Source organism: Rhinichthys klamathensis, unplaced genomic scaffold, assembly GCF_029890125.1.
Source record: "Rhinichthys klamathensis goyatoka isolate OS25496 unplaced genomic scaffold, OSU_Roscu_1.1 h1tg000037l_1, whole genome shotgun sequence".
NCBI classification, from domain to species: Eukaryota; Metazoa; Chordata; class Actinopteri; order Cypriniformes; family Leuciscidae; genus Rhinichthys; species Rhinichthys klamathensis.
The window spans coordinates 529,934-556,287 of NW_026606585.1; the positions used below are offsets into that span (position 1 = coordinate 529,934).

At 38.1% G+C, this 26,354-nt stretch overlaps 2 protein-coding genes across 5 annotated transcripts in view; both read left to right on the forward strand.

Moving 5' to 3' along the window:
- Positions 1 to 2,979: 2,979 nt before the first annotated feature.
- On the forward strand, positions 2,980 to 4,790 carry zgc:103759 (U8 snoRNA-decapping enzyme). Its single transcript, XM_056246378.1, has 4 exons — positions 2,980 to 3,222; positions 3,556 to 3,596; positions 3,707 to 3,938; positions 4,021 to 4,790. Exons 1-4 carry the CDS (start codon positions 3,094 to 3,096, stop codon positions 4,225 to 4,227), a joined length of 609 nt encoding a protein of 202 aa, XP_056102353.1. The 5' UTR covers positions 2,980 to 3,093; the 3' UTR covers positions 4,228 to 4,790.
- A 3,769-nt stretch (positions 4,791 to 8,559) lies between these two features.
- Positions 8,560 to 26,354, forward strand: part of arhgap4b (Rho GTPase activating protein 4b) — a 33,896-nt gene continuing 16,101 nt past the window's right edge. For 2 of the 4 annotated variants that reach the window (XM_056246419.1, XM_056246422.1), the window contains exons 1-8: positions 8,562 to 8,838; positions 17,348 to 17,866; positions 18,640 to 18,811; positions 22,680 to 22,842; positions 22,994 to 23,056; positions 24,585 to 24,758; positions 24,893 to 25,021; positions 25,741 to 25,962. In XM_056246419.1, the coding sequence (XP_056102394.1) occupies positions 17,800 to 17,866; positions 18,640 to 18,811; positions 22,680 to 22,842; positions 22,994 to 23,056; positions 24,585 to 24,758; positions 24,893 to 25,021; positions 25,741 to 25,962 (990 nt within the window). In that variant the 5' untranslated portion in view covers positions 8,562 to 8,838; positions 17,348 to 17,799. Of the gene's footprint in view, positions 8,839 to 17,347; positions 17,867 to 18,639; positions 18,812 to 22,679; positions 22,843 to 22,993; positions 23,057 to 24,584; positions 24,759 to 24,892; positions 25,022 to 25,740; positions 25,963 to 26,354 lie in introns of all 4 variants that reach the window. The other 2 variants (XM_056246420.1, XM_056246421.1) reach the window with 2 other exon arrangements.

Sequence of the window (26,354 nt, forward strand, 5' to 3'; positions counted from 1 at the left end):
CAATGCTCAGCCTCTCTGGCTTATCACTTTAGAATGTTTAACTGCTATAAATTTACAGTGATTGAAGTGATAAAATGAGTGTGTGTGTGTGATGAATGGTGACCATGTGCAAACCCACATAACCTCACTTTATCTCTCCATCTATCTCATTGTCTCTTAACATTCTCAGCATAAGCTTCTGCTATCATATTTAGTATTTAAATAGTACATATAACCGGCAATTAAAATTCCCAGCCCCACTTAAATACACCTGCACATCTCCACATTCATTTTATCCTACCATGGGATAATAGAAACCTTGACAGATTGGAATGGGAAGTGGATATGGGTTAATTCAGTCAGAATCCCATGCAGTATATTGCTATGTAAAATGTCTCTTAACAATTCAAAAGCCCAGGGTCCGTATTCATAAAGATTCTAAGAATCCTCTCAGAAAACTCTTAATTTAGCTTAAAAACCTTTACGTAGGAGTCTTAGCTTAAGAGCGATTCGGGAACAATCTGAGAGCAACTCTGAGTGAGGAAAAGACAAAAACTCTCATCTTAGTGAGGAGGCGGGGCTGACCCCGTTGCTATGTATGACACAATCTTTTGAAGACTGTGATTGGTTGGTTGTCCAAGAAGGAAAAAAAAGAGCCATTTTAAGTATAGAGTTTATTCACACACACACGCACATTATATTTATGTATATAAATCCTTTTTTTGGCTTGCTGTTAATTTCCTAAGGTATTTGATTGGCTTAGAATGATACAAATTGTTCCACTCTTTCCAATTACACTGATTGCTGTCTATTTAAGTTGTGGTTTGAATGTTTGTTTTAATATAGCAAACATGGATTAAAAAACAAGAAAGACGAGAAAGCCCGACTGGTCAGAAGAACCGTGTTTACTGGTAGCCCAGTTAGTGGATGAACACTAGGCCATCATTAAAGGAAAATTCGGGCCGGGTGTCACAGGATGGAGCGAGAAGCGGACGTGGGAGCTTATAGCGCAAATGATTAACGGTTCATTCCCCTGCTTGTGCGCACCAGGGAACCCTGCTATTCATAACTGCAGTTTTTTTGAGCCTGCAAGGTGGGAATGTCCAGTGGAAACTAAATGAACTGCGACACAATAAGAGGTTCTGAAAGTGCTGTAATGTTTGTGTGATCACTGCTTACAGAAGGTTGTGACAGACCCAAATCACTGCTGCTTTATTGCATTTTCCCATTTGCCAAATATCTTAATGTGGTGATTACTTTCATTTCTGGCGTTATGGCATTCCTGCGCTGTGTCGGAGATATTAGCGTGTCTCTAATAAGATCAGTCACAAACATGATCCCTGCACGATCTCATCTATAGCGTCTTATTAACTCACTGTCATCTATTGTCTGCATCACATTTCTTGTCATTTTCTCCTCTGCTAAAGAAACTCTTAAGCCTCTTAAAAGTCCTCATCCATACTCCTAACAATTTTGACCTTAAGACTTTTTAAGGGTTAAGATGCTTTCTGAATGACTTTTTTCTTTACTAGGATTTTTTCTTTAATTTTAAGAGTAAACGCCCACATTTCTAAGAATTTTCTTAGAATTTTCGTCACTAGGAGCTACTCTATGCATTAAGATTCTTTATGAATACGGGCCCAGGGATTTATGGAAACATCCACATGGCTGACTCAGAAAACCCACATTAGCCTTATCCAACACGGAAACAACTGCTGGAGAACGTACACACAGGAATATATACCCACAATTCCCTTATAGTTAGTGAATCTGTTAGCGGTGTTTACTGTAGTATAAATGTTGATTTTTGTTGTTGTTTAGTTGTTTATAAATGTTTCCATGTATAAACTTTCTGTATAAACTTGATTATATCATTCTATATTATTTAATACATCATGTTTTCATGTCCCGCTATGTCCAACTGGCACAAAGGGAGTGGTTGTGAAACAAAATATTTCCGCCAGTCATCACCTTGCTTGCAATGGCGATCAGGTCAGAGAGATGGTAGTAGCATCATAGTTTAACTTTAAGCCCCTTTAAGGCGGCTGAAGAATCCTGGCAAGTGCTGTATGGCATGAACAGTGCAGTCATACATTTGTTTTTGTCACAAAGCCCTTTTCCTGATACATGGAAATGTTATGTGAGGGCCACAGCAATTCACTGGTTCTTTACAAACTAATTGGGCATTATGAGACAAAGTCAGTGCATGCGTGAGGAATTAAAAATTGTGGCAGCTTTGCTTTTAAAGCCACACTAGTTTTAGATATAAGAGGTTATTTCTAGTGCTATGCACAGGTGGCATAGATTAAGAGTGACACAAGAGAGAAGGGGAACCACTGTATCTATATTCACTTTATCTTTCTCCTCATGGCTTCTTTCTTTCTTTCTTTCTTTCTTTCTTTCTTTCTTTCTTTCTTTCTTTCTTTCTTTCTTTCTTTCTTTCTTTCTTTCTTTCTTTCTTTCTTTCTTTCTTTAGGAGCAAAATTTAGTTGCTACTGCCATCTATAGGACAACAGACATAGTCAAAGAAGTGACTTAAAAGCTACGCAATGAATTCTTGATGTACATTATATTATGCAATACTGTAATGAACTATAGGCTAAGTATTAATATATTATTAAAAATAAATTATAAATGATTTAGGCTAATAAAAATAAATGATTGTGTCCAAGTCCAACCTTACAAACAATGCCATGGTAACAATGGTTTGGGAGGCGAAATGGGCTAATGCAATTATTATTGCATCTTTAGAATAATTGTGAAATAATTTGGAATCTCTTTCGAACATTTTAAGAAGGTTTCAGACTTTTTATTTATTTAATTATTATTATTTTTTGACAGATGTGGTAAATACAAAAATGTGCACAGTTTTATTATGTTAACTTGTGTTTTATATGGTTTATTGCATAGACATAACAAATAATATGTCTTATTGTCCTGACTAGCTGCGTTCTCAGTGGACTAGTATTTTGAAATGGTCAACGTCAGCTGATTATATGGCACGTTGTTGGTCGCAGTAGTAACAAACACGCACATATTGTTATTGATCTTATCAATACGCGTCATTAAACCTACAGTTAACGGATTTGTTTATTGTTTATCACTCGTCCCGTGATGGCGGAACGGATCACGAGAGAAGATGCGTTGACACGGGAGGGCTTCAGACATGCGTGTCACATTATGCTTTACGGAGACTCTAGTGCCAAACTCTTCGGGAAAATCCCAATCAAACATATAGTTCTGGTAAGAAAGAGTGCGCTTGTTGTGACCTAGGCGACATCTTTTACCTTTATTTGAAGAGTGCGACTACGGATATTCAAATTAAATGACCCATCATAGCCTACCACTGATCAGCTCTACCAAACTTGGATGTCTTTTTCCAGTAATAGCCTAAACAAACACTGTTAAGTTGTTTTGATTGATACTGTGAAGCAGCTTTGATACAATTGTGAAAAGCGCTATATAAATATATTTGACTTGACTTGACTTCACTACGGCAGGTTCCAAAGCAGGAAGTTTTAAAATAACGTGTAAATCAATGAATTTATGAACCTTAATTAAGATTATGTCATTCAGATGCAGATGCGCTTTGATGGCTTGCTGGGTTTCCCAGGGGGGTGAGTTCATCTTTCTGCACGAAAATAAAAAATCAAACTTTAAATGATTTGTCTTAAGTTGTTTATAAATGCACTGTAATTATTCATATATTTTGTTTTTTAATCTGTAGATTGGTGAACCCGTCTAAGGAGACGCTGGAGGCGGGGCTTAGCAGAGAGCTTCACGAGGAGGTGGGCGTGGCTGTGTCGGTGGGCGTGGACGATCACATATCCTCCTGCCTTTCTCAATCTCCATCCTCCCCTCGGCTCATCACACACTTCTACATCAAGAAGATGACAGAGCCAGAGCTGAAAGAGATCGAGAGAGCAGCTGTAACTACAGCCACAGACCATGGTTTAGAGGTAAAAGCTCTGTCTATTCTTTTCATGTGCGTGTAAATGTACTCACAAACTCTTATTATGCAACTTTCTTGTCTGTCCCCAGGTAATGGGTATGGTCCGAGTCCCACTCTACTTCCTTAAGAATGGGGGTGGTCTCCCCTATTTCCTGTCCCACTCGTTCATTTGTAACTCTCGGGCCCAGCTGCTCTCTGCCCTGCACCACTGTAGGCTGCTGTCCCAGGGGGAGCTGGAGAAGGCTGTGAGACAGGCTGAGCAGATGAGACACACACACAGTGATGATCCACACTGACATTAGTTTACACAGCGGTGCCTTTTCACCCCTGGGCCATTACAGCTACATCACAGTAGCCCAACCCCCCAAGTGCCGGTTGAAACACCCTCATGTCCTCACCCTACCTTCAGTTCCTGATTCAGCCTTGTACAGCATGTACTCTCCGTAGATATCCTGTGTCTCAAAGATGCAGACCTGTTTAATAGAACCCTAACCGTTTATCATAATTCCACTAACAATTCATGAGCCCAGGTTCACTTAATAAGATTGTTATTGTTTGATAATAATCTTTTTGCATACGTCAATAGTCCCTGTTCTACAATATTAGAGCATAAATTAAGCAAATTAATGACTCTGAGATGTTGCAATAATTATACCTCAAAAAAATGTAATTTGTTTTTGATCATTTACATATGTAAATTTATTTATGATTTATGCATAGTTGCTTAAGAGAGATGAATGCTATACTTGTGAAGCCATACTGTTTGATGAATTCCTATCAGATCGGTTTATGAGATAGATATATATTTGCAAGATAAATGGTGCATGCTAGTTAGACTAATAAACAGCAGATGACATGTAAGGCTTGTGTCTTTTCCAAATTTGTATCAAAGCTGAGGTTTTAATCGCATCACACTTGCAGTACTTAGAATGGCCACAGAATTGTGCTAGCAGGCTGGCTTATTTGACAGGCTTTTTCACTTTTTCGAGCAAGTCTTTTTCTCTGGTTGTAGGATAAAGCTGCAGTGTGTAATTGTACAAATAATAATAAAAAAAGTATCTGCCATTGGTTAGCAAACAGACAGTCCTGCCCCAAATTCATACCATTGTTTGCACAATACTGCAGACTCAAACAAACAGCAATGTTTCTTTTAATAGAGGTACTTTACACTTTTTTTTCTTTTCTTTTTTTTACTAATGGCTTACTTGTTGTTTTACATAACCTTTAAATTAGTGTTTAAATGTTACCCATCAATAAATGAGAGTGGTGTAACTTTCATTTTAGCTTCCCCTTTTTTTAAGTAGGAAACTGTTTTGCTGAATTCATGACTTTCAGAATTCTCATAATCTTTTAGTCAGAATCTCCATTATTCAGAATTCTTTGTTAACTGACTCATGTGATGGATGCGTTTTCAGTAATTCACTGTTCTATAAAACTATTACGGTAAGATGTGGCAATTTCTTGTGGCATGAAACTTTTTCTGCCTGTTTTCTTTATTTTATTTTATTCTAAACATATACCATGCTATATATTCTGGAAAAATACATCTAACTTCAAGAGAGTCTTCATATACAAGTAAGTGGTCTAAAAGTGTGAAAGTGTTTCCCATTTTTCCCATTTCATTTTATTTTCCCATTTAAATTTTTAATTGCAAATTATTTTATCAGCATCAGAATTGGAGTGAAAGTTGAAATGAAAAATTCCACAGGTTTGTGTGAAACCTGATGTTCATGTTCTCCAGTAGGGTTATTTGAGATGATTCAAAGATTATCTTGAGATTCAATGGCAGCAAGAACATCTGACCCATCTGAATAAAGTCACATGCTGCAAATTTGCTTAAATATTAATTTAAAATATTTCCTATTCATTGAGTTTTTTTGTTTATTTACATTTTTTTCAATAAGCCTCTTTATTTCCAAGTTAAAAAGTGATTTTGAATCTCAGATTTTCAGTGTGATCTATGACTTTTGAACCCTACTTTATGGTCAATACACACGTCTGTGTGTGTCATTGCCATGTTCTACAGTTCATCAGCATCTCCATCTCCGGAGCTTTGTTGATGTGCATAGCAGGTGAAATCAGCTTTGTTATCACCACTCGGCCCTCATTTGCATCGCTGCATGTGCAGTTTTGAGCATGCGAGGCTATGAGTACGTGTTCGAAACCAGAGACATGAAGTAGGTCAAAGCTGTGAGGACTGACTGACCAAGTGGAAACTGAACTGTCCCTAGGGAGGACGGGCCGGGGTAGTACGGGTTGATGCGGGAAGAGGGGAAATTGTAGAAACAATCGTATCAGAGGCATCGCCGACAATGTTGAACTGCATATTGTTACCTGCCGGGACCTGTAAGTCGCTTCTCGTATTGCCCAAATCTGACAACCTGTTATAATGCTCACGTCACATCATGGCTTCCCCCCAGCCACCCTCAAAGTGGAGTCGCCTTTCCAAGCACTCATGGGTGGGGTGATGGTTCCCGTAGACCATTCGTTTGCCACAAGGGAGCTGGAGCATGTGCAACAATCCTTGTATTACATCCATGAGTTTATAAGTCCTTCTTGACCAACAGCACACAGCATCACACATTCATATTGTTTATATGCTCACTGAACGCATGTATAGTTGTGTTGTGAGTGCGCTCTGTTTAATATTGGTGCTGCTGTACTGAATTTCTCTTTAGGGATCAATAATCATCAATCTTTTTATATCTAGTGAGATTGGGCCGCACTGCAGCTGCAGATGTTTCTCTCAGTGTGTGTGTTTCTGTCTGGTTGTATGTGTAATATTGTCTGCGTGTGTGTTTGTGTGTGTGTATGTTTCACATTATAGGATTTAGGGGGGTTTATTTCCCTTTATTTGTCACATCCTGAGGATTTTATAGTGAGAGAAAGAGAGCGAACACAGGCTTAACCCAAGAGAGGAAGGAAACAAGCACAGGAAAGATGGGGGAGGTGAAGGGGTTGAACTTTTCTTTGCGCACTCTTAGACAAAAAAAAAGTTAAATCGGTTTCTACTATAGGGTTCTTGACTCAATTTTAAAGAACTGTTTATGCGAAAAACTATTTGAGTTTTTTTTTTCTGGTGATAAAGTACGTTTACAAGCTGTTCATGAAATGTATTAAAAATAAGTTAAAACAAAATTAATTAAAACTAAATCCATAAAATGATCTTATGATGGGAACCCCTAAAATAATCCATATGATGCACCTGACAGAACCCTTTGACCTTTTTCTTCTAAGAGTGCCTAACTCAGAACAGGAATATTCAATTATTTATTAAATTAAATATTTATTAAATGTTAAATGGTTACATTTACATTGATCTCTCATTTGAGACGTTAAAATTTGGTAAATTTTTTCACACTCTTGTCATTCCAAACCTGTATGACTCTTTCTTTCGTTCTTTTTGTTGGCCACAATGAATCTTTCTTTAGATATTTTAAAAGTTTTTTTTGTTGGCCACAATGAAAGTCAATTCCTAGCCTAGTTTGTTATTTACTTTACCACGTGAGTGCCTTAGTATTTCGTGTACATAAAGAAAGTCATACATGTTTTGAATGACATGAGGATGAGTAAATCTGAGGGAGGGGCTATCGCTTTAAGGTCTTCTCATTTGCATAACTAAAAATGTTCTCATGCATATGCAAATGAAGTAGATATTTTTACAGAAAGATACAAAAATTCATTAAGCCAACAATATTTATGTTTCAACAACTAATGATTGTGGCACATTTACAAGTCAAAACCGACGACCCACACTCAACACTTCTCAGTATCCTTTAGTGGTTGCTGCGATGAGTAAATTGGCGGTTATGTTGGCACCATTTCCTGTTTGGTGCGAACGTATCTAAAAAAAATCGTTATTCACTGCTCTTATTATGCATAACAATAATGGAGCTAATGAGCTACATAAATATGTGCACATCCAGACCAGTGCATACTAGATGGGACAGATAAGCCATTAGCACATGACAGCGCGCGCGTGGTGTCAGCAACAGTAGCCTACGTTCACACAGAAATGTTGCATTTAAGAACGAGACGCAGCGTAGTTGAATAGAAAACAATGACGTTTTAAAAAGTTTAACTTCGACGCTGTAACGGTCAACGGTCCTGCTATGTAAACGGTGCATGTTTACAAAATAAAACAAATAAAACAGCGCAGTGGAGCGGAAAAAACGCATTCTGTGTAAACCGGCCATTACAGTGCCAGCAGCAGGTGTAGTGTATGTGTGTGTGTGTGTGTGTGCACGCGTCGGCCATTGTTTGTTTATCACCCAGCTATAGCTCTTACCCATTCAATCCCTTTTGGATTGGCATTAGCATCAGTTTTATAGCTCATCTGCAAGATCATTAAATAGATTCATGACAGTACATTAATCCTGAACGTGTGTTATGTGTGTGTGTGTGTGTGCAGATAAAGGGGGGCTGGTAGTCCTCGAGCACAATGCAAGGTCATAAGAGAAGCATTTCATGGCCACAGAGAGGGGGAATATTAGGAATGAGAGATGGAACAAAACGGGAGGGGGGAAGTCTAAGAGAACAAGACAGCATATTCATATCCATCCCTGTATTTATAGTAAGCCTGCGGGGAGGGGGCCGAAGAGGGCGTGGCTTCGGTTATGACATTCTCTCTGATTGCCTGAGAGCGGAGGAGACAGAGAGAGAGAGGCTGTGTTTCAGCATGCATGCATGTGTGTGAACCAAAGAAGGGAGCTGTTTTCTAGCATGCGTGCTTGTGTGTGTGCGCATCCACCTTATTTTAAATGCACTCCTGAGAGAGAGAGAGAGAGAGAGGATCATGTGTGTAGAATGTGTTAGAGGGGGTGAAATCAAGCTGGCTGCATGAAATCTGTGTGACTCAAACACAGTGTTCTGTGTGTTCAGCGAGAGACGGACCCTTGGAGAATGAGGTAAGACTGTGCTTTCTTTATTATTTATGACTGTACATTCACTGTGTATTCCTCTCAGCATGACTGGTTGTATGTTTATGTGTTCGCCCTCCATCTCCTCACACACGCAGTGGAGGCTCACTGACATGTTTGTGTGTGTATGACAGCGAGCATTTCTTAGTTGCATGCATTGTCCACTATATAGGATGAGAGTGTGTGCGTGTTGTACGCGTCCACACATAGGCTATTCGTGCTTTTGCATAAATATGTCTGACTGTGCGCATGAATGCCACACATCGAGAGAAAGACACTAACTGACACGGCTGCTTCCTCTTTCAGGGTGTCTCAGTAGCATTGATCGCTATCAGGCAGTCCGTCTCACCTCTTTCCTTCAGTCTTCAACCTCACAACCTCCCCTCTCACCTACTCTACCTCTGTGGTGTTGTTATTTGCCTGAGGGTTTCCCTGTCTCTCTTTCTCTTCCTCTTCCTCTTGCACAATCTCCTGCCTTTCATTTTCACACTTCAAATCACCCTTAAAGAGACAGTACACCTTGAAATGAAAATTCTGTCATTGTTTAGTTACCCTGATGTCTTTCCAAACCTGTATGGCGTGTCTTTCTTTTGTCAAACATGCAAGGAGATGTTTGGCAGAGGGTTCATGCTGCCCTTTTCCATACAATGAAATTAAATAATGACCAGGAGTTTTAAGGCATCAATCACTATAAAAGTATCATAAAAGTAGTCCATATGACTTGTGCACTATATTCCAAGTCATCTTAGCTCATACTACAGCTTTATGTGAGGAATAAACCTACATTTATTGTGCTCTTTGAATAAAATCTTCTCCGCTACCCTCGCTCTCAAATCTCAGTTATGGGATTTAAATATTCAAATATTAAATGCATAAACATATTCAAATCATATAGTCATATTCAAATTTGGCATCTCACGACTGGTTACAAGACACTCAAGATACAGTTACATTTTGCATCACTGGTGTCAAACCTGAACGAAATTTAAATGGATAATTCACCCCAAAATGAAACTTCTGTGATCATCTGTTCACCCTCATATGCCAGTCCAAATCTGAATGGCTTACTTTCTTCTGCAGAACACAAATGAAGATATTTTGAATGTCTTGTCCATGCCATCAAAATTAATGGGGACGAAAACAACTCTGGATTGTACAGCCATAAAAAAGCACTGAGAGATTTTTTCAAATTATCATCTTTTGTGTTCCACGGAAGAAAGTCATGCAGGTTTGAAATGACATGCGGTTGTTGTGAGAGCTAAATAATGACTTAAATTTCTCACAGCTTATAAGACTTGAAAGACACATGAGTCATCATAGGACCACGTTTATAGTGCTTTTTGCCTTTTTTTTATTTTTTAGCTTGACAGACTGGTTATCATTTTCTTTCTTTTCATGAAAAAGAGAAGTATCATCATTCTGATAAACTTCTCCTTTTGTGTATCATGGATTAAAGAAAATCATACAGGTTCAGAACAATGAGAGGATGAGTTCATTTTGGGGTGAACTAAACCTTTAAATGCAGATATGTAGCAGTTGGGATAGATGCTCCCGAAAGGTGGATTGGAAGATAGATGTATGAGTCTTCAGAGGCAAAACTTGGCAGATAAGCAGGGATGAAACGCAGGGAGAGGCGAGATGAGTTCCTTGCACGTCACGATGTCAGACTTCAGGGGAAGTGCAGGAAAGAATACAGTGACTCAAGCTTCTTAATATGGGATCAGAGTGTGTGTGAGAGAGCATGTCCGTGTGTGTTTTCATGTACACATGCTGAAAAGGAGCGACAGTGCAGAAAGGGAATCGTGATTGTCAGATAAGCAGTCTCATATCAGCATGACCTCTCAGCTCCTACATTTACTGCTCTGAGCTATCCCTCAAAGCTCTGCGATCTATCCATCCTGCCCAGAAGAAAATTGTATTTCTCAGAAGTTGCTCTTTCATTGCTCCAGTGAGTTATGGGAAATGAGACAACATGACAATATTGCTGTTTTTATTGTATTTTTGATCAAATAAATGCTGCTTTGGTGAGCATAAAATAATTATTTCAAAAACAATAAATAATCTTACCGAACACAAACTTTTAAACGGTAGTGTATGAACGGTAGTGTATGAGCTGAGACATTAGCTATACTGTATGTTTCCATCCAAAGTGTGATAACTTATGCGCAAAATTGGAATATTGCATAAAACATTTGCGAATAAAGCAGCGTTTCATTCCCACGTGTTCAAGAGAACAAAATCGTCACTTCCTGGGACATTGGTGCAAAATATCTGTATTAAAAATGGAAGTTTGAGATGCTGCACGATGCGATTGGTCCAGTTATCCAATCACATCCACTGCTGAGTAAAGGGTTTCCATCATAGTTTATGTGCATGTCTTCTTATTATATAAAAATAATATGCGCCTTATTTGAGCACATACGTTTTAATGCGCATTCCATCCAGGTTTTTTTATGTGATATCCCAAAATGTGCATACAAATAGGTGGATTGAAAAACATAGCTACTGTTGAGATCTCTTCTGAGTGAGATTACTGGACCTTTTCCTCAGGAGAAAAACGGGAGACTTAATCGCATTGCTGACTAGGAGAAACCATTGAGATTATACAAAGATCTCATTTGTGATATTTCATTCCTATGGGCAGCAATCAGAGCAAGGCATATCTTAATCAACTTAGTCTCAGGCCATATTTGCTAATTGACTTTGCAGAAATGCACTTTATCATAGTCAGTCCACAACATGTATGTTCAGAATAATACTTACTTTATTGGTGCATTTGTGAAGTCATTTACTTGTAGATATTGAACATTTATAAGGTCTGTGGACAGACACACATTTGTAGCTTCAAGAGATCACGAGTGTCAGGACTAACTGTGTCACGGATGTGGTTTGCATTATCACTGGTCACATCACATGAGTTTCTGTGCTGTTGTGTAGGTATGATGTTGTGGTTTACTGTTGTGTAATTAGACAAGTTGGTTTGTTTCCATTTGGACTTTTTTGAGTGTTTAATGTTACGAGTATGTTGCACCTCCTGAGACCCTGCGGCCTCATATGAGGACATTACATTTTTGCCTCTTGACACAATGATTGTCAAATTTGTAAATCTTAGACATGTTGGCCACATTTAGGGGCACTGCCCACACCATCTTGTAGTGATATCATAACATTACACCAATGTCAGTGAGAAGAAAATGACCCTAACCCTAACCCTAACACTTCTACACCAGTTCCCGAAAGAAAAATGACCCAGGTAAAAAATCTATTCAAATGATATGAATGAAACAAATGTATTTATGTACAATACTGTCTCTATCATCATATGGGGATTAAAATTTGACATATTTTAGTAATAGTAGCACTCTAGGACATCAGTAAATATGAAGTACTCTTTTGAGGACATTGGGACTATATTACGTAATCCCCTTAACTGTCACCATCCCACGTGGGACGTTTGCCCATATATATTTAGAACAATAATATCTTAGTAAAAACCTAAAGTAATATTGACAAACTAAATATCATTTGAAAGCTTACAATCTCTAGTTTTCATATTTGGTGGCTGTTTTTTAAAATAAATTACAGAATAGCAGTAATTTATCAATTTGCAACAAGAATATTTCATATTCATTAGGCGTGTTTAGGCCTTTATTTTGAAATAGGAAAAAAAACATGAAAAATCATGAAAGATTGGTAGAAACCTCAGTTTGTTTTCATGCCAAGAGTTCAAAAGATAACACTAATTAAATGTTATGAGAAAAAAAGGTCTGAAAATTTTTAGAATATAAAGAAAAATATTATGAATTCTCGATTTGTGATGCGGCAGCGAGCTATAACGCACATGTGCTCTTTTTATGTTTATTAGAGGTTGAAATCAAATCAAATACTGCCAAAACACCCATACTATTTCTGAATAGGATGTATACTTAATAAATTGTATGAAATTATGGAAAGACATGGTTCAGATCACTCAAAACATATGAAAATGGAGACACCCTTATATGGTCAGTAAGGAAGCTGGTTGTCCATCTAGTGAAAAAGTTTGGTACTACGCCCAAATAAAATCTTACTGAAAGCTAATTTTTTGAGATATCAACCTAAAATTTGGAACACAACTTGTTTAGATTTTTGGCTTTAATTTTCTAGCAGTTTTAGAGTAAAATATATTTTATAATATATATATTTTATATAAAATATAAATAATTATATTTGTACATTCTATATTTTCATAAACTCAAACTTATATAACTTTTTTTCTGTTTCACTTTTATAATTTATTTCACTTCTAAAATAATCTGGCAAATGTCTTCTTAAAAACAAGACCAACCATATGTCTATATTCCAAAGCATTCTTGAATTACAACCATTTTACAACCGCAAGTTTTTTTTTTTATTGCTAGTACTGTGTCCTCACACAAGGGCATCATATGGTAAATCATAGACCCAGTGTCCTCACATGAGGACATCATTTTCTGCAAAAACTACGTTCCTGTACAAAAACAAATTTTAGTTATTATATTTATTAGGTCCTACTTATCCCAAATAGCAAGAACAATCATAAAATGCACACCAGGCAAACTCTCGGGTCTCAGGAGGTTATAGTGTGACTTGAGTGTTGTGTTGGCATATCGTCAGGAAAGAGTTTGTGGGAGCTGCTGGGAATATATTGTGTGTTTTAGCTGTTTGTTTTGTATGTCCACTACCGTTCGAGCATGGATAAATTAAATTTATAAAAAGTGACCATAAAGAGTTTTACATCGGAACTAATGAGATCTCTTTGCTTTCTATTCATCAAAGAATCCTGAAAATAGTATCACGATTTTAAATTGAATAACATTTTTACCGTATTTTTGATTAAATAAATGCAGAGACTTCTTTCAAAAACATAAAATAATCTTTGACCTTAATGTTATTTAAAGGGATAGTTCACCCAAAAACATTTAGTTGTCTTTCTCTCTCAACAATGTGTTTTTTCCCCTTGGAAGACAAAATGAGATGCAGAATGTAGAAGCTACCCTTTTCTATGTAGTCAAAGTTGAAGTCCTCAGGCTCCAAAAAAGACACACGAGGACCATAAAACTAGTCCATACAACTCATTTTCTATTAGCAAAGTCTTTTGAAGCCATACTAAATCTTTGTGTGAGCGGTCTATCTGTCAAGGCAAACATTTTGCCTTGAAAATCATATTTTACAGCCATGGTTACCATTTACAAAAAAGCGCAGCTTAGACATTCAGCTAATTATCTTCTTTTGTGTTCCATTGAAGAAAGAAGGATTTAGAATAAGTGGAAGTAAATGTATTTCTTCCATATTTTGGAAGAAATATTTGGGTGAGCTATCCCTTTAAATAAATTTTTCGTGATGCATTACATTCAGCCTTTAATATTTGTGCCTTTGTCCGTGTGGAAGAACGCATCACTCCATGGCGATGAGAGAACACAGCGGTGTGTGTGTGTGTTTGCCGGGTCCCTGTGGTGCTTTGCTCTGAGAGATAAGACCAGAGCTCAGCTTCTTCCCAGCCTCCACTGGGAGCGTAAAACAGGATTGATCCCATGGATCTCCAATTCCCCTCAGTTTCTTTAACTCAAGTCAATATAGTAGACAGATCAAGTTTAAACGGGCACATTCACTCAGTCAGGACACCGGAGTGGTTTCACACAGGCATTCTACTGCTGGATCAATATATATGCTTGCTTATGTGTAGCTGGCAGATTTCAAGGGGGCCCACAGCAACAACCTGAACCGGGGCCCTGGATACCCCAAATACTGCCCTGCATATAGGGCTATATACGTGATAGATTTGCTTATTTTCTAAATTGCTAAATGCGTTATGCAATCCGATGACTGAACACCATGGTTTATATATATAAACCATGGTGTTCAGTCATCAGATTGCATAACGCATTTAGCGTTATATAGGTATAGGTATTTATATCGGTACAATATATATATAAATATAAATATAAATACCTAACATTATATCGTGATACATTTTTTAGCTATATCGCACAGCCATGCGATATAGCTAAAAAATGTATCACAATATAATGTTTCATATCGTTCTGTATCGATAATTATTGACAATTTTTATAACCTTTTTTTTTTGTAGAAAAGGTTGAATTTAAAGCACTGTTTTTTTTTATCCACATTATTAAGGCAAACAACAAAGTATTTTAGCAGTCAAAAATAAAATGTAAACAAAAATATCTTCTTTATGTCTTATATTAAGATAAAAAAGTGTTACTTTTTTGGGTTTTTATATATATATATATATATATATGTATATAATATATATACACTCACAGAGATAGAGAAATGCAGCCTTGCATTTTTTTGTTTGCCTGAAGTATCAGATTAGAGTTTACTATTTAAAATGCCTCAACTTTTCTCTGCAAAACAGAGAAACCACTGCCAAGAGTATATATCAAAAAAGCACTGGCATGTGCTGGCATACACTAATTCAATAGAATTCAACCCCATTGTGCACAAATCCGATTCAACTCTTGTGAATCAATAATAGCATTATCATAATGAAGTCACTGCTGAGCTCTGATTGGCTGGCTTAGGCTTTTGACCTCTAAACACTGATGGAGGAAGTGAAGAGCAGACTGTCATGACTGCTCAATGACTGAGAATACATGATGTGCCTTTTGCATGGAATCAGTTGATGAGGAAATGTCGCCTAAAAATAATGGTTATACTATTTAAATTATGGGTAAATTGCAATATTTATTTATGTATTGCCATTGTTGCATGAAACGCTTTGTGCTCATGTGACAGCGTTAAAAGAAATTGGTGCTGGATTTAGTTTGAAACAATTTCCACTCAGAAATTGCTAGTAAATTTAACAAATAATTACAAAGAACTAGCAAGTAACAAATTGAATTAAACCTAAAACTTTGAAGTATAGATATTTTTTTTGTAAAATGTTCTCTGTTTTATTTACATGTTGAAAAATCATTTTGTACTGCAAAGCTGCTAGTCAATTTTATTACATGTTTTACATTATATTATTTTATGATGTATATTATTTTTAAATTATTCAAATTTTTTATTATAATGTTATTTTTTAATTAGTTAACTAATCAATCAATTATTATATTGCATCCAAAGTCCTAAATCTGGGGTTTGTAATGAAAAGCTAATCATTTATTAAATGACAACACTGAAGATAAAAGATTAAATATTTTATTTGTTTACTTGAATGTCAAATGACCATTAACAACATCAGAGAACTGCGAACATGCAAATAAAATATTAATTTAAAATCTCAGGGGGTACTTCATTTAACATTTCACGTCAAAGTGATTTGGCTTACAAAAACGTTTATGAATCCCGGACCTAAAACATGTATGCTATATGCGCACCAACACATGCATACATTAAATACATACATTATTATCTTGAGAAGCCCATATATTAAATATACATTAGCTCACAATTTCTTTTTGCATTTCTCAGGTTATACACAAATAAGAAACCCACCTGTACATGTGTGGTACTTTAAATTCTTAATGCACAGTGCTGGAGCAGCACACTCCCCTGGTCTGACTATGACTGTGTGGGTTTGTGCCAAGAGCCATGATGACTCAGGTCCCTCCACCCTCTCATAAGACCAACGGCCATCACTGGCGCAACTCACAGGAACTCCTGCGCAGTTCAGGCTGCCATTCTACAACAAACAATTAGTCACGTAGCTCGTCTAAGACAGAGTCGGAGCTAAGTCAGATCTTTCAAAAAATGCCTCCCTTCCCTTTCTGATGTGTTTAAGGCCTTTAATTTGAGTTATTAGCTCAAGCTTTCGACTAGTGGTTCTCAGCTCAAAAATGGGTCACAGGTTTGTCTTGATTAGATTGCAGACAGCATTGAAGATGCTAAATGCAAAAAGTAAAATGCAACTAACCATATAATTGTTATGATAGCAAAATAAACAGGCTTCCTAATAAAGAAGTAAACAGTTCCTATATTGTTGGTTGTTGATATCAAAGGCTGTGTGTCCAACCAGACTCTATTTGTGTTGCAAACTGATCTGTCATTTGGTGGAAGCAGCCAATTTAGGCACATGCCAACATGGACAGTTTGCATTGTACAAAAATAAGTACAATTTTGGTACTGTGTTTGGGTTGCCACTTGACGTTCATTGTGAAGTACTGTAAAACTGTTGAGAACTTAAGAGGTTGGTTTTTAGAAATAGTAAAATGTGTGGATACTTAACTTAGGATTGACAGGATGTCTTCATATGAGAATCTTTCTGAATCACTCACACTATAGAAGACAAACAGGATGTGGGCAGGTGCATTCTTTTCGCTTAACCGTTTTCGTCTTCTGGAAGTGCCCGTGACACGTCATATTGAAGTAACGTTTTTTTCTCTCTCTTCCTCTCCTGTCTCTCTCTTATCTTGTATTTACTTCCATAATCCATTTATGGTTTGTTTCTGTCTTGTACATTTGTCTTTGTCACACCTTCTTACCAAACTTCTGTGTTTCTCTCTTCCAGGCAAGGACAATCGCATTTAACCACTGTCTCAGGAAACAGAACTAGAAAACTATCAGGCCCCTGCAACGTTCTCTGCTCTGAAAGCTAATCTTTAAATGCACATGCTCAGTGCTGAGAGAGAATTGCTTTGATTGGAACTCCCTCCGTGTTCACAAACACACACACTCACACACAAACATACACATGCACACAGAGACTTCCCTGTTCCGTTTCTGCTGAGGGCACCGATTGAAAGACTGAAAAGATTTTTCTTTAGAAGCCCAGTATGAACTCAAGACCGAACTTGACATGTTTTTCTATAATGGAAATATAAATCATTTTGCAAAATAAAAACACCAATACGGAATTAGAGTATTTTCTTCGTGAAGAGGAAGGAAATCTGTGCGTGATCATCTCAAACTGTGAGCCACTGGGAACAAGTCAACAGGAGCGCTACACCAGCAAAGGAGACCATGACATCACATGGAAAACTGAGAAAGGAAAAGGGGAGTCTGGCGGAGTATGAGACTCAAATCAAAGGTAAAAGAAATTAATTTGATTCTAGAATATTTAGTAAAGATGTTTGTGCAAATCCTTTAACCGCCATCTATGGCATTGTGTGTGGAAAAAAATGAACAGAATACAGAATTGGACTGTATTCTCTGTTGGCAAGGCGCTTACTTTTAACTAATTGGAAACAGTCCTGTCCCCCTTCTTTTAAACAGTGGGCCAGAGATGTTTTACAATTCCTAAGTTGGGAAAAAATAAGACTTAATTTAAGGGGCTCTGGGTCCAAGTTCACTGTCATGTGGCGTCCTTTCTTAATTATCTTCAAAACCAATTATAACTGTAAATGGACGAACTGATGCTGGTGTCAGGTTTTGCTTATGATTTACTGATGTTATTCTTTCTCTTTTAGTCCTTTATATACACATACAATGTAAAATAACAATGTCTGTATGTATGCTGTGTTGTTGGTTGTTTTGATGTGTGAATATGTTTGTTGTGGATTATTGTTTTAACAAATAAAAAATGGGGAGAGAGAGAAAAAAAAAATAACTTTTACTTGGCTAGGTAGTACAGACTAATGTACATCTCAAAATGTAATGTGTGTTCTATGTGTGAGATGTAGGCCTGCACTCACTGTTATGTATTTATAAGCAGTATTAGGGATGCTGTCTTCCCTCATCCAATCAGCTCTGAGCCCCAGGCCAGAGCCACTAGTGCCAGGAGATGCAAATTCATCCTTTCATGGTGCTTTTTGTGCTGAAAATCATCCATACATGATCTCTTTCTCTTCTATCTTTGTTCAGAGGTGCGTGGTCAGCTATCAGAGCAGCTAAAAATCCTAGACGCGCAGCTGGAGGTCAAGACCCAGCAGCTGCAGGATCTAAGCGAGTACCTGCGCAGACGAGGGGAGATTGAGGCAGAATATGCCCGCTCTCTGGAGAAACTCAGCGAGAAGTTCACAGTGAAGACTAAGAGGTACCCACCCTGCTTTTTGCATTGATGGATGGATAGATGGATGGATAAATGGTCGATGGATGGATGGGTGGGTGGATGGAAGTATGGATGAATGGATAGATGGATGGATAAGTGGTCGATGGATGGGTGGATGGATAGGTGGGTGGATGGAAGTATGGATGGATGAATGGATAGGTGGGTGGGTGGTTGGATGGATGGATGGATGGATAGGTGGTGGATGGGTGGATGGATGTATAGATGGATGGATAAGTGGTCGATGGATGGGTGGATGGATAGGTGGATAGGTGGGTGGATGGAAATATGGATGGATGGATAGGTGGTGGATGGATGGATGGATGGATAGTTGGTGGATGGATGGATGGATGGATAGGTGGTGGATGGGTGGATGGATGGATGGATGGATAGGTGGTGGATGGGTGGATGGATGGATGGATGGATAGGTGGTGGATGGATGGATGGATGGATGGATGGATAGGTGGTGGATGGGTGGATGGATGTATAGATGGATGGATAAGTGGTGGATGGGTGGATGGATAGGTGGGTGGATGGAAATATGGATGGATGGGTGGTGGGATGGATGGGTGGTGGATGGATGGATGGATAGGTGGGTGGATGGATGGATGGATAGGTGGGTGGATGGAAATATGGATGGATGGATATGGATAGGTGGGTGGATGGATGGATGGATAGGTGGGTGGATGGATGGATGGATGGATAGTTGGTGGATGGATGGATGGATGGATAGGTGGTGGATGGGTGGATGGATGGATGGATGGATGGATAGGTGGTGGATGGGTGGATGGATGCAGGGGCGTCATGCAAGCCAAAATTCTGGGGGGGCACAATCTGAGACGTTGCAATTGTTTTCTGACGGGTGATATGGATCATGTTAGGAGGGGTCAGGGGGTTTCTCCCCCTGAATTTTTTTTAATTCTGGCTGCGAAACATACTATTTCAATGCAGTTTGGGAGGGACAGAAATACCTTAACGGAGCTAGCAGCAACCCTCCTCTATCTGAGGACTAAGTTAAAGTATATGTGTATATGTGTATCTTATATGTGCATTATAAGATGTTTTGAAGGCCAAAAAAACTCCTAAAGTTGAGCTTTGACTGATAGGCTTTTCATTTTTGTCTGTCAGTGAAGAAAGTAAACATAGGGTCAACTGATAGGTTGATTTATGAATCATTTTCTCAGACGAATTTATTTACTGAAAGCTACTAGGAAAGCTAGGTAGCCTAACTAAGTTAATTAAATTCATTCACAGTACACATTCATTATTGATCTTATGCCTAATACAGGGCCGTAGACAGGGCTTTATAATCACAGTAGAGGTCCTAAATTTGAGGTGGGTAGGGGGTTCAAATTTTTCTGATATGTGCATTTCAAGACGTTTGAAGGCCAAAAAAAGGATAAGAAATAGCTTTAAAACCATGTCAGTGGGCAGATTATTTGTCAATACCTGCTCTCACTTCTTATCCATCACTCTTTGATTCAGTCTCCTGATCTTGCCTTCCCCTCCTAAAGCTGAGCTTTTTTAATTTACTTAAGGCTACAAATTGTACTATATTAATTCTCAATATGTACACATTCATTATTAATCTTGTGCCTAACAATGAAAACGTCTTTTCCCCTCACAATGACAGTAAACTATTAGCCTACATTACGAGTCACGTTACATAGGCCTATTTTCAGTTCACAATGGCGAAATTAGACAAAAGTATATTCGTGTGCCTGATTATTTTTGTCATTCGTTTAACATTTATGAACTAAAAAAACTGTCAAATATGAAATGTTTAGTTTAGCTACTTACATCTCGCACTTGACTGTACACTGAAGCGTCGAGTCTCACTGCTAAAATTCGCGCTCAGCAGCGTCTGTGAACATAAAGCCCGCCTACTTTGATTTGATTCGTCATCTCAAATATTCTGACATTGACGAGCAGTGACAGACCAATGAGGCTCAGATGAACACGCACGCACACACACACACACACACACACCCTGTCCTCTGTTTCTGACGTGCGCTCTGCTCGGCACCGCTGCGGATTGAAGATGAACAACGCGCTGAATCTGATTATAACAAGACTGAAGAAATAAAAAATTATCAGGGAGGAAAAATCTGAGGGGGCACGTGCCCCCTCACTTTGAATGGGCATGACGCCACTGGATGGATGGATGGATAGGTGGTGGATGGGTGAATGGATGGATGGATGGATAGGTGGTGGATGGATGGATGGATAGTTGGTGGATGGATGGATGGATGGATAGGTGGTGGATGGATGGATGGATGGATGGATGGATGGATGGATAGGTGGTGGATAGGTGGATGGATGGATGGATAGGTGGTGGATGGGTGAATGGATGGATGGATGGATAGGTGGTGGATGGATGGATGGATGGATAGGTGGTGGATGGGTGGATGGATGTATAGATGGATGGATAAGTGGTGGATGGGTGGATGGATAGGTGGGTGGATGGAAATATGGATGGATGGGTGGTGGGATGGATGGGTGGTGGATGGATGGATGGATAGGTGGGTGGATGGATGGATGGATGGATAGGTGGGTGGATGGAAATATGGATGGATGGATATGGATGGATGGATGGATGGGTGGTGGATGGATGGATGGATAGGTGGGTGGATGGATGGATGGATAGGTGGGTGGATGGATGGATGGATGGATGGATAGGTGGGTGGATGGATAGGTGGGTTTATAAATCAAATATAATTTTGTAAATTGCATAAACAATCATGAACAAATCAATATCATGTACGTATGCATAGTTGAATACAAAGAGCTGAAGTGCCATTCTCAAAGAGTACATTTTTTGTGTTTAAAAACATGATGCAGTGGAATAGAACCCCCCCCCCCCCCCCCCACAAAGTTGAACTTCTTTTAACATTACATGGCTTTCGAAACATATGGCTCTATTGTGCAATACGCGAGTGCAACAGTCAAAGATAACCATCTTGCCCATGTTTACAGAACGTAATATTTTTGACGTAAACAAGGTCTTCTCCAGCATTGAGCTTTTTTATTTCTGCAATGATTTGAACGAACAAAGCAGCACTGCCGCATCAAGAAGGTTAAACTGGAAAAATCATTAAAACACCAAAAGGCAACACCTCTTACATCATCATCCCATCTCGTGTGCCTCAAATAAGGCTGCCTGAAGCACACCTATAATTTTAATGCACCGTTTTTGCATTTGAATGTGGATTTTTCTTTTAAATTCAACGAATATTCAAAATTCAAATTTTTAATTTGACAGCCCTAATAGGTGGATGATGGATAGACAGAGTGGCTTCACGCAACAGTTTGTTCAAACACATCATTTTATTCAGTAACCAGTGAGTGAGTGAGTCATTGAATCATTTACTCAACCAATTCGTTCAAAAACACTAATCCGTTTAGTAACACCACTACGGTGTTATGGCTCTGAGATGCGCAACTACTGTGACTTCGTTCTGAAATATTTTCATTGGCCAAGCAAAAGTACATAAAGTAACTGGCAATATCATGTCTAAAATGTGAGCTACTCCATATTAACTGTTTAATTGTATTTTATTCATGAAACAGAAGACTTCTCTCTGGTGATATATGCCAGATTTGCAAACTTCTCCAATCATTAGTCTTCTTAAAACCGCTCATTTCTCACAATCAACTGCAAGCTCGCATTCAGAGCTGCCTTCATTCAAACAACAACCGACTGATAGAACCAAGTTCCCGGCATACATTTTTCTTTTCCAGGATTCCGTTTCACACTGAAGTACGTCACAATAAGGATGAAAAGATCTGTTGCTACTTCTATTAGATTGCGACTTTAACCAACTCTTTCATTGTCTCTGCTCCTTTCTCTCTTTAGGAAGGAGCAGTTGGACCTGTCGGTGGCTCAGTGCTGGTCTGTTCTGCTGACCCAGACCAGGCAGGAGAGTAGAGATCACAGTTCACTGAGTGAGCTCTGCGGCAACACACTCACGCAGCGGCTCTCACACTGCATAGAGGACACACACCGCCTGGCTAAGCGGGTACAGAATCCCCACCATATTACCAGCTCAGACATCTAATTTCTTCCTCTTTCTCTTCCTCTTTTATTTACTGACATGAAACACTCCCACACAAAACACAGCCAAAGCATCTTCCTTATTTTTACACACCGACTCTTATTCTCTGTTTCAGAGCAAGGAGGTGGGACTCCAGATGCAGGATGAGCTCTTGAAAGTCACCACAGAGATGCAGACGGTAGGTCGGAGGCTGTTTTGCTGTGAACATGCTAAATTTACACTGAGCAACACGCTCTAGTGAACTGAAATGGAGTCCAAATGGCATCAGCTTTGAATAACATCATCTCGCTGCGGCCAATGACTGCATGATTAAACTTGACTGAATACCACATGATGCACATATTTGCTCATACATTCACGATTGAATGTGCCTGCATGTCTTTCTATAGACCTCAGTGCAATTTGGTCCATCCTGTAGCACAAAAAGCTCACGTGCCCCCCTGCTTTCCAGAGCTCATTTTTGTCGCTGTGCTCGGGTCAGAGCTGCAAGATCAAGCCCACTGACCCCGGCCGACGGCAGCTGTGTGCTCTCTACCCTCCAGTAGACAAACAGCTTGCCTACCACAAGTGTCTTGGCTCAAGGCTCAGTGTTTTTTTTTGTTTGCGTGTATGTCTTTTTGCAGTCTTAGAAGGTATTTAATGTCTCTTAAAATAAATACGCTAAGCTTGATCATAAAAAATAAAAATAGGGACGTATAAGAGTATGTAAAATAGGACGTAATTGAGTATAACACCTTGGCAAGTAGTTTTTTTTTTATCTGGTTTTATTTATAAATCAAATAGTAATCTTAAAATGTATACCCCCGGTTTCACAGACAAGGTTTAAGCCTAGTCTCAGACTAAAATGCATGTTTGAGCTCTTTTAACTGAAAGCAACTTGCACTGATATATCTTAAAATATGTCAGTCTCATTGTTTTGTCTCAAGATGCACATCACTAATGTTTTTTTCTATGGCACTTTTATAAAAGCTACTTATAAAGATTGTCCTAATTGAAGTTTGAACCGAGGCCTAATCCTGGCTTAATCTAAGCCCTGTCTGTGAATCCGGGCCATGGCTTATTATGGTAAGTAATAAAAAGATTAGACCATGGATTAAAAATAAACTTCATATTAATAATAATAATTTATTGTAATTGTATTATTATTATTATAGTTTTATCTAGTTTTATCCATAGATTTAACAATACGCTTCAAATGTCTGCTGTTATTGTTTTTAACATAATAAACCAATTATTTAAATTCAAAATAATGATGAAGATTAATAATAAGAATAATAATAATTAATATTATTTTTGTTGTTTTTGTTATTGTAGCTTTTTTACCTTGTTTTATTTATACATCTAACCATAAGCTTAAAATATCTGGCTTATTATGTTAAAAACAATACAAATTATTAATTTGCCTATGGAGTAAAAATAAACATTTGTAATAATAGTTATAATAATAATAATAGTCATTATTATTATTATTATATTTTTATCTTGTTTTATTCATTAATCTAACAATACACTTTAAATATCTGGATTATTATGTTAAAAACATTAAAATATTTGCACATGGAGTAAAAATAAACTGATTTATTATTATTTAATTAAATCTTAATTTACACCATTTTCTTTCTCAAGTAGGTTTACCTTGTGTTAAAGATGTTTAGATATCACTGATAAACAAGATAAAAATATGAATTTCTGTGCATCTCTTACAGGCTTTGAAGACTTATCATCAGTACCACATCGACTCTCTGGCTGCTGAAGGAAAGCTCAAAGAAGCCACACGACTGGAGGAGAAACAGACGGGCAAGTCATCTGATCTCGGCCTCATCCAATCAGGGGGGCAGAGGCGCAGCTCTGTGAAAAAAATTGAGAGACTGATGGAGAAGGTAAAAGTGGTAGTTTGTGAAAAAAGAAAGATGGTAACATCCGGAGCTTTGCTCTGTGAAGATGGCACAGGAAGAGCAAGATCTCACTTTATCTCTAACCCCCAGTTTCCACTGTACTTGTGTTTTATTTACAGAGACAAGGGAAAGTACAGGAAACTCAGCTGAAGTGCACTAAAGCTCGTAACGACTACTTGCTCAACTTGGCAGCAGCTAATGCCTCCATGAATAAGTACTATCTGGAGGACATTTGCACTCTGATTGATGTGAGTCTAACACACTTCTGTCCCATTACCATCAGTCTAGACACTCTTTAGGATGTAGTTGTTTTAGTTCCCTTTTCATTTTGAATTGACCTCTGACCAACAAATAGCACATACCATTCTATCTAATGTATTTACTGTATGTGTCCATTGAGAGAACACTAGAGAAAACCATCTACACTACCAGTGAAAAGCATGAACACACTTCTTAAACAGCTTTTGATCTGAAGGTTTATTCTTAAATGCTTTAAAAGCTTTATAAGACAAATATGTATAGGGCCTATGTATGAATTTCTTGACACAACTATTTTTAATGAATGAGTAGGATTACAAAGATGAAAGAAAAGAGCCAATCACAGCTTACCTACAGTACTGTTAAAATCCCAGGATGCACCTCACAAAGTCACTAGATAATTCCCACACTTCCATTTGTGTCATTTCATAGTTTCAATGACTTCACTATTGTATTGTTCTACTTTTTGATAGGCAGTGTGCATCTTTTATGGCACTGATATCTTCTTCTGCTCTCAAGTGAGCTCTGAAATGTGTGTGATGGTTTGTTATTCCCATTGCCTGAGGCACGTAGTACAACATGTCACGTCAAAAACATCACAGCAGGTTTAGTCAGTGAGCATGAATCAGAACATTCATGGTTGCTCAAACAATGACTGTATTTTCTTCATTTTGTCTTTATCTTGCCATCTGGCTAATGTTGAACGCAGTGCACAGATCTGGGGTACCACCTGTCTGTGTCTCGGGTTATACGCGGATACCTCTCCAACAGAAACCGAACACTCCAGAACATGAAAAACGGCTTTCAGCAGCTAGACACGGCAGTGACTGGACTCAACCAGAGCCAGGATAGAGATGCTCTGCTTCAGGCCCACAACACTGCATTTTGTCTGCCTTTCCGCTTTCAGTACCAGCCCCATGAAGGAGACCAGGTAACGCATGAGAGAGACTAAATGCTCTCAGTGCAGCTTTCAGTTGCTCTTGAATGAATGAAATCCTTGAAATACTTTGGTGTTATAATGTGTATAATGATAATATATTAAGAAATTAAACTTTTGTAATGTTTTAATATAAAATATATCTTGTGTTTGTATGCACAACCTAGATTTTTAATAGAAATTCATTCTTTTATTCAGCAAGGATGCATTAAATTGATCAAAAGTCACCATAAAGACATTTATAATGTAAACAAAATAAATACTGTTCTTTTGAATTTCCTATCGGTCAGAGTATCCTGGGAAAAAATCAGTTTCCACAAAAACAATGTTTTCAACCTTGATAATAATAAGAAATGTTTCTTGAGCAGCAAATCAGCATATTAGAA